The sequence below is a fragment of the Hippocampus guttulatus genome, chromosome 4 (genome assembly GCF_054856545.1).
Source record: "Hippocampus guttulatus isolate MCC_2025c chromosome 4, RoL_Hgut_1.0, whole genome shotgun sequence".
In the NCBI taxonomy this organism is placed as follows: domain Eukaryota; kingdom Metazoa; phylum Chordata; class Actinopteri; order Syngnathiformes; family Syngnathidae; genus Hippocampus; species Hippocampus guttulatus.
Window position 1 is genome coordinate 5,933,770 of NC_141264.1, and position 12,605 is coordinate 5,946,374.

Genomic DNA, 12,605 nt, shown 5'->3' on the forward strand with positions numbered 1-12,605 from the left:
TTCATGGATCTGACAACATGATGCAGACAAATGTTTGAGTAGAACTCACCGATGTACCTTATAAGAAAACATTTGAAATCACTTTTTTACTGAGGAAATGTACACGTAGCGCTTCTCCTAGACTCATGAGTATAAATAACCTCATGCCATACACAGTGGTATTTTTGCCGTTGAGACAGAAAATAACGTGAAAATGCAGCAGATAAATCTATGTATTCAAGCTAAGGGCTTGTTAACGCCATTTTATGTATGTTAGGTATGTTAGACTCATGCATACAGCCACAGTATTTAGACTGTATAATGCTGACACGTTACCATGATCAAAAGTACAATCTCTGTCAAGATGGTTCATGGTGCTTGTGTTAACAAAAACTGTGAATCCAGAGAAATATCTACCTGAGCAACTCTTATTTGAAAATGAGTATATTTGTGGCAGTGTCACAAATATCATTGCTTTTCAAATTACACTGGCAAAAGCAAATTTGAATGCGAGATGGAGCAGTTCGCATGGACTTTACTCGGAACTGATCGCCACTGAGTCACATAAGCCTCAACCACCAGTCTGCGGACCGGGACTAGGCCATGGTCCATTTGCTACCGGGCCGCACAGAGACAGACCCGCGAGATGTGCTGGGAGCATATTTACTCCGTCAGACGTGGTGGAAATGTGCGTGACTCTAACCCAGGGGTCGGCAACCGAAAATGTTGAAAGAGCCATTTTCGACAAAATAAACAAAAAACAAATGTCAGGAGCCGCAAAAAATAAAAAACCTTATAATGAAGGCAACACATGCTATATGTATCTATATGAGCTATATTAGCCTGCTATCAACATGACTAATTTGGCTACAAATACACATCGAGCATTCATGATTAAAAGTGTTTTTACCCCCTGGAGGAGGGGTGCCCAAACTTTTTTGATGGAAGATCTACTTTTTGAACAACCAACCCCCCCATTTTCGACCCGTTACCGAAACAGGCGCGCATACGCACACACTTACACACGCATGCCGTAATGAGCAACAACCATAGCGGCTACTGAGATGAACGAGACACGGGACGCACTATCGTAGCTTAAGTGTACCGTTTAAAAATGCTTCTTTTGGCCGCCCAGATTCCCATTCTTAGCAAGTACCCTGGGTGAATTGGACATGAAAGTGTTTTTTTGTTGTTGTTGTTGTTGTTGTTGTTTTACAACAGACTGACATCCTGCCTTGCTAATAGAAACGTGTGTCGCAGGCTATGACGCAAATATTGGTTGACGAAATGTTGACATTGAAATTTTATTCGACACATTTTTACAGCATCGGAAAACGTTAATCATGTTTGTGTCATGGTTATCCTCTGACAGAAATCATACTAAAACAAAAATATACAGTATATATTTCCCTCCCATCTTTTTCCATTTTCAAACATTTTTGAAAAAGCTCCGGGGGGCGCTAAAGAGCCGCATGCGGCTCGAGAGTTGCCGACCCCGCTCTAACCAATCGGAATTCTCCTTCTAACATTGGGTTGTAAGTTGAAATCGACAGAACCCGTCAATAAATGAAAGAATAAGCAGTATACAGAAACTAATTAGAACAAATTGACCACCTTTAACGTGAAGCTATTTTGACAAGCGAAGTCATTGCGGTACCGATCCAGAGCGACATGGACAAGGAAGCTTTTGTGCATGGCATGTCGTCAAATACAAGACAGTACAAGAAACCTTTTGAATTATTTGAACAATTATCACCCAACTGATCAAGTGGAAAGCATGAAAAAGCGAGCATAGTTTGCACAGCCTGCCCACGTGAACATTAGCAGTTTAGTCATTAATAACTAGCCGTCAGCCCCCAGATGAAAGCGTCAATCAATCGTGTCATATTTTGATCAGTTACATTTGCAAGTAGCAATGATGCTAACACCGCATGTAGGATCATAACTTCAATATTATTATGTTCACATGATAAGGTGTAGTTATTATTCCTGATTGGTCCATTTCTTTGTAGTTCACTGTTATTTTATGATATTCTACCTTTGTTGTAGAGTAGAATAACACTGTTTGAAATGAATGAAAAAAAATTATGTTCATAAAAATATTTAATGACTCGATCATTGTTGTCGGTACTGGTGCTTTAAAACTGGCAATTTGAAAGCAATGAGAAAAAATAATGGTCGCCGTTCCATGAACAGTATGTACTTGTCTCAACTGGTCCATGACACCAAAAAACCTTGGGGACCACTGTAAGGCACACAAAAGTGAATAAAAACAAATGACAATCTTTCACGCGCACAGTCACACTGTTACTGACCGAGTGTGATTGAGCACATGCTGCCTCAGACAAGTCAGGCAAGTGAACCGTTACTGTAGTAACAAGATGCAAGTAGAAGATATTGTCATACAAAATGATATATTTTTACAACATTTATCATAGTTTCCAGGTGTCTTAATTAAAGGTCTCTGACATTCTTCAATGACAATACACAAAGGAAAAAAATTAGAGCAACCTTTCCCACTGTGGTTGAAAGTGCTTGATTTTGATGAGGTGGTGCTGGCGTCTGCAAGTGAGCCAATTCACCCAGGCCCCTCTACGGCTAAGCCAAGAAGGAGTACAGCTTTCATGACCTTGATGAAGGGAGGCAAAACTAGAGCATTGCAAAGAAAGCAAGGACCAATCGTTGTTTTTAACTTTATCGTGCTATTTAGCAAATTTCTCAACCACTCCAGAGACTGTTTTTTTCCCACAAAAACAACAACAAACAATATAAGCACATTTTTGTGGTGGTATTTCAGACTTTATGGGCGCCCTGTAATTATCTCCATAGCAGATGTTCACCCATCTCCATTTCTTATAAATTGAGTTTGCGCAAATCCCTCATAGCTTTGAAATGATAGGTCGAACCTGTCTGGATTTCAACCGTTTCAACCAGCCAAGTCATGGGTGAAGAAACATGGTGTGGGAGCTGGATTATGTCAATATGTAGTAGGACTACTTTTACATCACAACCCTACAAAATGAACAACAGATTGCTAACTTGCTTTCGAATATTTACTTTGTTTCGTTTCACACTTGAACAAGCAGGCGCTGCAGCGGTCCAACCTTTTGTACTCAAGCAATTCAAGTAAATTTTCCAAAATGTTTTCTTCTTGATTGTATAACATAAATAACTGCCTCACTTTATTTATTATGTTCCGTATACATCTGTATGTAGGTTTTCCCCTTTGTGTCATGTCATCGACTGATTCTTACTGGGGAAAGCCGAGGTCAAATCGTTCACACAAAAATCCAACAAGGCCGCCCAAGACCAAAATGCCTTCTCCTGTGCCAACTGCATTAGCAGGACAGTTGCTATGTTGGACTCCCTGAAAAAACAAGCTGGGGAATTTAAAAATGCATATAAATATGAAACTGAATTTTCAATTACGTTTCTGGCTATTCGATTTCAATTAATACTTTAAGGGGAATAATGGAAACAAAAGCTGTTGATCAGTCGGCGTTTTGGGTGTTGGTGGTGGTGGTGGGGATGTTAAACTAATTGTCCATTTCAAAGTAGGATACAGTAAATCAGAAGAACCTGGACAAGCTAGTGGTGCAGCCTAATAACAGCATTGGTCAGATGAACCAACAATCGAGAGAATTAATTATTTGCATGTCGGACGACAAATATTTTTATTCTTATCGATAACCACTTTATGGACTTCATGTGAAAGGGAATAAACAATATTTTTATTAATTGCGTTGCATCCCCATCTAGTGGTCAGAAGCTGCAGTGCGACTACCAGCAGGATACATATGTTTTTTAACTTGACACAGGGATTTCGTGTGTTTTTGTTTGTTACGATACTAAACATGTTGACAGTAAAAATATCTTTGGCTGCATTTTCTTTTTGTTGTTTTGGTCCCAATTTGCATAAGAACAACCAAAAACTATTGTAAACATTTTTGTTTTTTGTACAATGGTGACTAGTTTAAAGTAAATTAGAAGACGTGAGGTCCAGTTTTATCATGTGCATTGTCTTTTGCTTTATGCTCCAAACTTGCATTTCTCAACTTTATTCAGGAGGTTTTTGAAAAGCTGGAAGAGTTTCTACGAATAGTCTAAAACTTGCCTCTCAAATTTGAATGAAAACGCACATGCCTTTTAATGCTCTTTATTTTTGAGATACAAAATGTAACCTTTGTTTGACCTATTGGCAGTACAAGGAGAAAAGAGTGATTTACATGAATTTGATATGTTTGATGTATACTTATGGTGTGTAATAATTGGTTGGAGTATGATCACTATTTAAGGAAAAGAAGCTGTCATTTATCTGGAATTTGATCATTGATGCGTGTCTCCACTTTGTATAATGTCTGGTAGCCATCATCCCAAGCATACAGTTGTTTGTCTCCAGGGTGGTAGTGGATGCTGCTGTGGCTTGTGTAGCGTTTTGGGAAGAACACCACAGGACTTTCAGTGCTTCCAGTTGATGGCACGGCATAGAAAAAAAAAGGGTTATTTAGTTAGCAAAGGTGTGACTAGTGAGGTCACTGCTTAATTGGAGTACAAAACGTTTTATATAAAGTGCATATTTTTGGGTGTACATATGATGAATGGGAATACAAGGCCAACCTACCTGTGGATGGTGTCATGAATATCATAGAGACACTGTACAGTTGACCGTCCACCATAGTGTGTGTTGTAGACGACATAAAGAGTCCCACATATTATGAACGCTCCCTCAGCATCTTGACTTTTACACTGTGTATCCCAGATGTACTCTACTGCCAGGTTTCCTAGAAAAGAATAATTGTCATCAATGATTGTTTGTTTTCATGGAAGTGCTACACAGTCCACTGGAAATCTGCTGGTGTAAAGGACTTCTGGTCTCTACCTAGCTTTAGATGCCACTTTTTTTTTTTTCTGGCATGTTACATGGTTGTCCTGCTGCTTTGATGTCAAGCTGTTATGGAGCTCATGTAGCAACTTGCAACAGTCACCTTGTGTGTTGCTCACGTACAACTCAATGCAATGTACCAAACCAAAATGTAGCGCAAGATGGACAAATGGTTATGGCAGAGCTTATTACAGCTCCATAGCAGAAAAACCTGCAATTTTCATCCTGAGGGGCAAAAGCAAATTTTATTTAATTAATTCAAGGAAACACAATTACCGTGTTTTCCACACTATAAGGCGTTTCGGAGTATAAGCCGCACCTTCAGTGAATGGCCTATTCTAAAAGTGTTTTCATTTTCAGATTCAGATTCAGAAAACTTTATTTATCCCCGTGGGGCAATTGGAGTTTTTATAAGGCGCACCGCATTATAAGGCGCATAGAATCGAAGCTACAACAGTGGCTGTGGTTGCCTTATGCATCCACTAGATGGTGCTACATTAAACACAATACAGCTTTATTTATATAGAGCTTTCACAACCGCTGCAGCTGTAACAAAGCGCTTTACAGAACATTTAAAATACTGTGTGCAAGAAATCAGAATATTGATCCATATATAAGGCACATTATAAGGTGCACTGTTGGTTTTTGAGAAAATGTAATGCTTTTAGGTGCGCCTTATAGTGTGGGAAATACGGTAGTTGAAGCACTGTGTGGAAGCTTTTAGTTGAGGGTTTACAATACATCCAAAGTACATTAGCACTCTACCTTTATCCAATTTAGTTAGAACCAAGTTTCCTCCATATTCTGGGTCAGCATGAACGACCCAAAGACCGAGTTCATCTACTGCCATGTCCAAGTAGGTGTTGGTATTCAAGCTGTACACTGGGAGGCGACCAGCACCTGGAAGAAGGGTGCTGTCCACCACTGTGCCGTTCGACAGGTCAACCTGAAAGACAAATGGAGGAAGTTTGAGTTTTAACATAAATAGTAAATAGGAGAATCCTGCCCTGCATTTGCAATTGAAACATGCATCAATTGGGCGATGCAATATTTTCACAGAATATCCATAATTTATACCTTTCAACTGTAATGGCAAAGCTTGATCATGGTATAGCCCCGGTGACAGTCCCCGTGTCAATTGTCTTGATTGTCTGGTTGTCTCAAGACAATACATTTGTTGGGTTCACAATTTTAATTCTAATTATTTGACCCTTCTGTTTCATAGTCATTTTGTTCTGAATCCCACTGTTTTTCTTTTCTTTTTTTTTAACTTATGACCATGACCACTGTATGGTTGAACAAAATGAATTCAAAGAGGTGGACAGCAACCTCTCTCGACACAGCATGTTTCAATCAGAGAAAGACAAATAAATACCGGTACTTTAAATTTTCAAAACATTTTCTTCTTTTGCTTTTCATCTAATCTTTATTTTATATCACCAAAGCAGGTATGCTATGTGGGACTGGTGTTTTAGATGCATTCCTCCCAGACTGTCTTTGGTGGTCAGTTGTGCCCTAGAGAACTTAAATATGGAATGACGGAAGGTGCACTCTGAGGTGCTTTCAAGTCAGACATTTGTTTTCGAAAATTTCACTTGCTGGCCTCAAATAATACTGGATAGCAAAGAAAACAGGAAAAATAATCGTCCCCAATGACCAGGTTCACTTGTAGTGCACTCAGTCTCCGGCCAAGAGCCACATTACGCAATCCACTGCAACTTTAAAATGAATCAGGAATAAGAAATGACCTCTGTTGCCAAAGTATCCACTCCCTCTGCAGGGCCGCTGCATGACTTTGGCTATTTTACAAATCTACAGAAAGAACAACACATCCTAATGTGTGTGAGGCGGGATATCATTTACACACTTTTAGTATCTGGTTGGGTGTGTCTGCTTTGTGGTAGTAGAGGAATCCATTGTAGACCAAGTGACCTGTTCCCTGCCATGAAAAAGGCAGCCTGACCACTTTGAACGGGGGTACGGCGTTTTTCTCCGAGAAGCTTTGGAGAGATGCGTATTCCAGTAGGGTGTCGTTACGAATTCCACTCAGCAGGTAGACCTTGAAGGATAATCAGACATGATGTAAGTGAACAGTCCCGTGGACAAACTAATCATTTTTCTCTCATCCTGATAAATAGCGTTGTACTGTTGCTCTGTGGCGATCACATGAGCCATCATCCCTTCAATGCCGAGACGATAATAAGGACAACAAATGACTCATGATTGCTGCCGGCTGCAAAACATTGGTACATACCTTGGCTGCTCCAGCAACAGAGTCCTTGAACCAGGAGCCCGCGTTATCCCCCATCTTCTTCACCATTTTGAGCGACTTAATTTGACTCAAGGCTACATTGCAATCTAGAAATGACAGTAGAACACAGAGAATATGTTTGAATTGAGCTCTTCTGTTGCAAGGTCTTACTTGAATTGGCCCTTTTCTTGTATTTTTCTTGGTCTACATGTCCTAATACTGTAAACAGTCCTCCATCATATTCCAGTATGGCCATACCATTTTCCACTTTGATTTTAGCCTTTCTCTTGAGCTGATCCAGTTCTGCTGCTTTTATCTGTTGTTCCAGCAGTGCCTCCTCCATCTCAATGTCAGATTGGGCGGGCATCTTGTTTTCGAGATATTCCAGCTCTCTCTCCACACGCTCGACACGCGCAGAGATGCTGTCCAGCTGGCTCCTCACCTCTGATCTGAAGGGCAAATCGCTTCTCATATCGGACGCTTCTTGTTTCTTGGTGCCACATACGTACGAGTCCTTCATCATAAAGGCAATTATTCAGCAGTAAGTCGTACCTCATAACATTCAAGGTGGACAGATGACCTCTCATTTCTGAGGAAACATCGTAGGTCTTCTGGGTTATGGTCACGGTGTTTTGCTCACATTGACTCAGACGTTCCTGACATCAATTACAAAGAGGAACTTTTGAAAAAGTAAATACGGGTTTGACGTCAGGCAACTTTAACTCTGACATGGAAAAGCACCATCTCTTTTCGAAGCAAAGTCGGCCAATCACAACAATTTGCATGATTCAATCAAATCATGAACTAGCCCTCGCCAAACTGTTGCTTTTGCAAGCAGAAATGCGGAAACGGAGGCAAGAAAAAAACATTCTTGTTTGAATGCGGTTGCTCAGCGGTTGCTCAGCTTCAAAGAGCTCTTACGGGGCAAAGCCTTTTTTATAAAATCTGTGTTTGAATAGGGAAGGTTATAACCAACTTTTCAGCACAAAATCATCAGTACAGATTCAATGCTTTTCAACCTCATTTCACAAAGATGTACTCTCCATAAGCCTTTCAGCCTTGTAAATGTATTTACTGTACTTTTCCCACAGAAACACATACACACTAATGTTCCTAAATTTCTAAAATAATGGCTGAAGACATTTTTAAGTTTTTTTTTTCAGAAAACACGAAAAACTAAACCAAATTCTGATGACATTATTTTTAGGTATAGTTTCGTTTCAGATGTAGAATTGAATTATTGCGCTGATTTTAGCAGCAGGGCCTCTGCATCATGAAGATGTTGCAAACAAAAATATATCCATTTTTTCAAAATATGACTGAGGCCATCATTTTAAGAGGAGGACTTAAAACTACTAAACATAGTCCAAAGAATACCATGCATATATCTTGCTAACACTATAGCTTTGTTGGTTTGGCGTTTGTTAATTTTTACAACAGTTGTGTCAAAGTAGTAAAACAATTAATAATAGGACAGAAACAAATTAGTGAGACTACAGTAATTTAAAAAAAAAAAAAAAAAGCTAACCAACTCTGTTGAGGGGTGTCTGCAAAATACACAAGCCAGAGAGCTTCTGGAAGAATGTCCTTATGTCAAAGGTGGAGCAGTTTAGCAAGTCACATCATTTTTTTACCGAAAGAAAAACTGCACATTCCTGACTGTGTGATCATTGAGGAGGCTAGCTTCTCGTGCTCTTTCGTCTTTTTTTTTTTTTTTTTGAATCTGTGCTGTGTAAAATGAAGTCCGAAGACCACGAAAGTTTTCTGGAGCGAAATGTGTTGCCCACTAGTCACACGTTAAATCGGCCCTGTAAGATTATAATCACCCAAAACACACAGCTAAAACGCCAAAATCCTGGCTCAGAACAAAACATTGGACGATTCTCAAGTAGGTTTTTACAAGCCTCGACCTAAATCTTATTTACCATCTGTAGAAGCAGATGAAACATACAGACTGACGAAGGCATGCTTCACATGAAGCAGTTTGCTCAGGAGTGAGTATCAACAAAATACTTGCTGATGTGTGAACAAACCTCATTGTGAGTTATAGAATTGCATTGGACCACAATTGAAAATACATTTCTGGTTTGTTTTTTTTAGTTGGAGTGATTTTTTTAATGCATTACTTTTAATGTACAATGTAAATGCACAGTCATTACAATCCAGAGTATTCAATACCTTCATTCTATTTACCGTACTTTCCACACTATAAGGCAAATCTAAAAGCATTCCATTTTCTCAAATTGTGACCGTGCTCCTTAAAATCTGATGCGCCTTATATGTGGATCAATATTCTGATGTCTTGAACATAGTAATTTAAATGTTCTGTAAAGCGCTTTGTAACAGCTGCAGCGGTTGTGAAAGCTCGATATAAATAAAGCTGTATTGTATTGTATTCCCTTCAGCGTAGCCCCATCTAGTGGATGCATAACGCAACCGCAGCTACAATTGTAGCACCTATTCTATGCGCCTTATAATGCGGCGCGCCCTACATATGAAAACTGTTTTAATTAAAAAAGGCCATTCATTGAAACTGCACCTTAGACTGTGAAGCGCATTTTAATGGGGAAAATACGGTATTGATTGATTTATTTAAAATGTCATTATCCAAGACCATTCTGTAGTTTTGTCAGGCCATTGTAAATTGTTCTTTCTTGAATGGAAGGGCTAGCCGAATTGTAATGTTGCTTTCAAAATTCACACAGTAATGCCATGGGATGTCACGTTTCATAAGATGCCAGTGAAATGAAACTCTGCCTTCTGTTGTCAACTTGAAAACTATGTACCAACAACAGAAATCCAGCCTGAGCCCCTCGCCTGAACCTCTCGACCTATCACAGTCTAGCTAGGCAAATTTGGCAACATCATCAAACCCACTTTGGCGGCACTGTGGACGGCTGGTTAGCACATCTGTCTCACAGTGCAGAGGTTGTGGCTTGAAATCCGGATTCCGGCCTTCATATGTGGAGTTTGCATGTTCTAACTGTAGCTGCGTGGGTTTTCTCCAGGTTACTTCGGATTTCTCCCATATTCCAAAAAATGTATTGTAGTTTAACTAACACTCCAGGTTGTTCGTAGATGTGAATTTGTTGTTTGATTGTTTATGCCCTGTGGTTGGCTGGCGGCCAGTTCAGGGTGTACCCTGCATCTCGCTCAAAGATTGATGGGAGAGACTCCAGCACACCCGTGACCTTTGTAAGGATAAGCGGGTCGAAGAATGGATACAGACATGCCTTATAAACATGACATATAAATTGAGAACTATCCCACACTTACCTCTATCTGAGTCAGTCTCCTCTCCATGTACTGAAGTATAAAGGCATCCTGGGGGGAACCTTGGCTCTTGACAAAACTCACACTTAGACAGATGCATAACAAAAGGAAAAAAAGCTCTCTGTGTGACATTGTTTGCACTCTCGTGTAAACTAATGCAGCACGGAATCTATTGCAAAGTTTCAATAAGAAACTTTGTTCAATTATTCTGCAGCTCTGCCACAGAATACATTGCATTCAATACGTTGCCTGAAAAGACCCACGCCCCACACCCACACATGCACACACACACAAAACAGCAATCCTTGGGTTTTGAATCCGTAACAATAGTCCTGCTGTGTTGAAAGTTTTCTTGAGAAATGGATGTTCTTCCCACTCCTTTTCGTCTTGGTACCGTTAGAAAAGGCGCTGCTTTGATTTGTTACTCCAGAACATTCTATGTTGTTTCTGATTTATTTGTTGCTCCGAGGCCAGTGGTTTTTGGATCCAGATGCACGTAACGGATTCCAGCCCCTCTCTGCTTGCTAATCTGACCACATGTGCCTCCCTCCTTTGCGCTCACCCTTTCTTGGAGTTAGTGCTTTTGAGGTATGACCAACAAAAATAAGAAAAGGGGTGGCCGTCATCTTAAAACAACCAACGTAGGAAATAGTGAGAAAGAGCCAAGATGGTGAAGCAGCTGAATGGTCAGTATTTTATTAATTTTTTCAGATTTGGCCCAATGACACATCCGCAACTCTCCCACAAAGTGGCTGCGCATCAACTGCGCATCAACTGAAAACAGCCATCAGTAACCCTTTCATGCACCCTGTAACCTGATAACAAGATGTCCACTGTAGTAACTGCTGTCCCTGAAAGGGTTAAAGAGGGAGTTTGTGGTTTTCAAATTGCGAGCAAATTCTGAATGTAGTCTCACTTGACTGCTTCCGCGCATTGTCTTTGACCAAAGTCACGCCTTGCACTGACATACACGTGCACGAGATTTGTTGACGAGCCAGCAATCTTATTCATGGCTGCTACATTGCTTACATCATTTATTTAGGTTGAAGTGTTGCAAAACACCAAAGGCCCTACTTTCGTGGACAGGCGCTCATGCACTTGGTGTCAAAACAGGCACATCTTCATTTTTGTGCCAGGTCAAGTCTTGTCTATTGAGTTTGAGACCGTGTTGCACCTTTCTGGGGGTTCCGGCAAAAGGAGATGCCACGCCCCCGTCATAGCTGAAATTTTGGTAACAAAAAGTTGACAGAGCTCGGCATAAAAATGGACACATTTTCATTTTTTGGTGAGCAAGTCTGGTTTCGCATCTTTAGCAATTTGGTGGACAGCGCGTTGACATTTGGCTCGCCGTTCCGGCAGACCGCAGGCACATTAATGACTGATTTTTAAGGTAACTAAATTCGATCACAAGGTACTTTAATCGTTACACTCAGCAACCTGTTCAGGGTGTCCCCTACCTACTGCCCAAGGACAGCTGGGATAGACTCCAGCAGATCAGCAGATCAGAAAATGGATGGATGGATATTGTAAAAGGTGAAGCTCAACATTTATAATGTCCATATTTTTACAAGTTTAACGTTTACATTCGGGGACCTCTTGCACCCATACAATCTGGTGTGACTTTCTCTTTAAACTGGAATATATTTGGCTTCGCCACCTTGTTTTTTTTTTTTTTTAAGTCTGTCTTTGAAGCTACAAAACCTCACGACAACACAGTGTGCAATAAACTTCAGCAAAAATAGTGACTGTACTTCCATCTTGAAAACACCTTTCTCTGACTCTTTCCTCCATTGTTGTTTATGAACATGTGACTAGTCCGTGCACTGAAAACGATGAGGTTACCCCCTCAGGTTGGGTGAATTTTAATACTCCCTCAATACCTTTCATCATGTTCAAGGTATATATACCAGAGTTTCCCTTTCTTACGTGTTATATTCTATACAGTTATTTATTTACCGACTTTAATGAGTACCATAATCTGAGAAATCAGGTTTCTCTCTTATTATTCTTCCTACGCACGTGCGAGAGACACCGTGGGTGAGATGAGTGTACTGTTTACTTAATGCTTGTCAAATCTTCCACATTGCTGTTACTTGCAGGCTGTGGATTGTCGCCCGAACTTGGCAATTGAAAATAATTAATTTTAATGAGCTGGTTGGGCCACTGAAGTTTATGCACATTTTATCCACCAGAGAGCAGCACACCTCTTGAAATACAAAG

The 12,605-nt window shown here is 40.2% G+C and overlaps 1 protein-coding gene across 1 annotated transcript; it reads right to left on the reverse strand.

The window, feature by feature from the left end:
* Window positions 1-4,121: 4,121 nt before the first annotated feature.
* On the reverse strand, window positions 4,122-10,988 carry olfml1 (olfactomedin-like 1). Its single transcript, XM_086110152.1, has 8 exons — window positions 10,389-10,988; window positions 7,665-7,768; window positions 7,371-7,561; window positions 7,116-7,219; window positions 6,729-6,920; window positions 5,627-5,807; window positions 4,601-4,760; window positions 4,122-4,443 (listed from the first exon to the last, which is right to left on the reverse strand). The coding sequence occupies exons 1-8, from the start codon at window positions 10,620-10,622 to the stop codon at window positions 4,287-4,289; spliced, it is 1,323 nt and encodes a 440-aa protein (XP_085966278.1). The 5' UTR covers window positions 10,623-10,988; the 3' UTR covers window positions 4,122-4,286.
* Window positions 10,989-12,605: the final 1,617 nt, after the last annotated feature.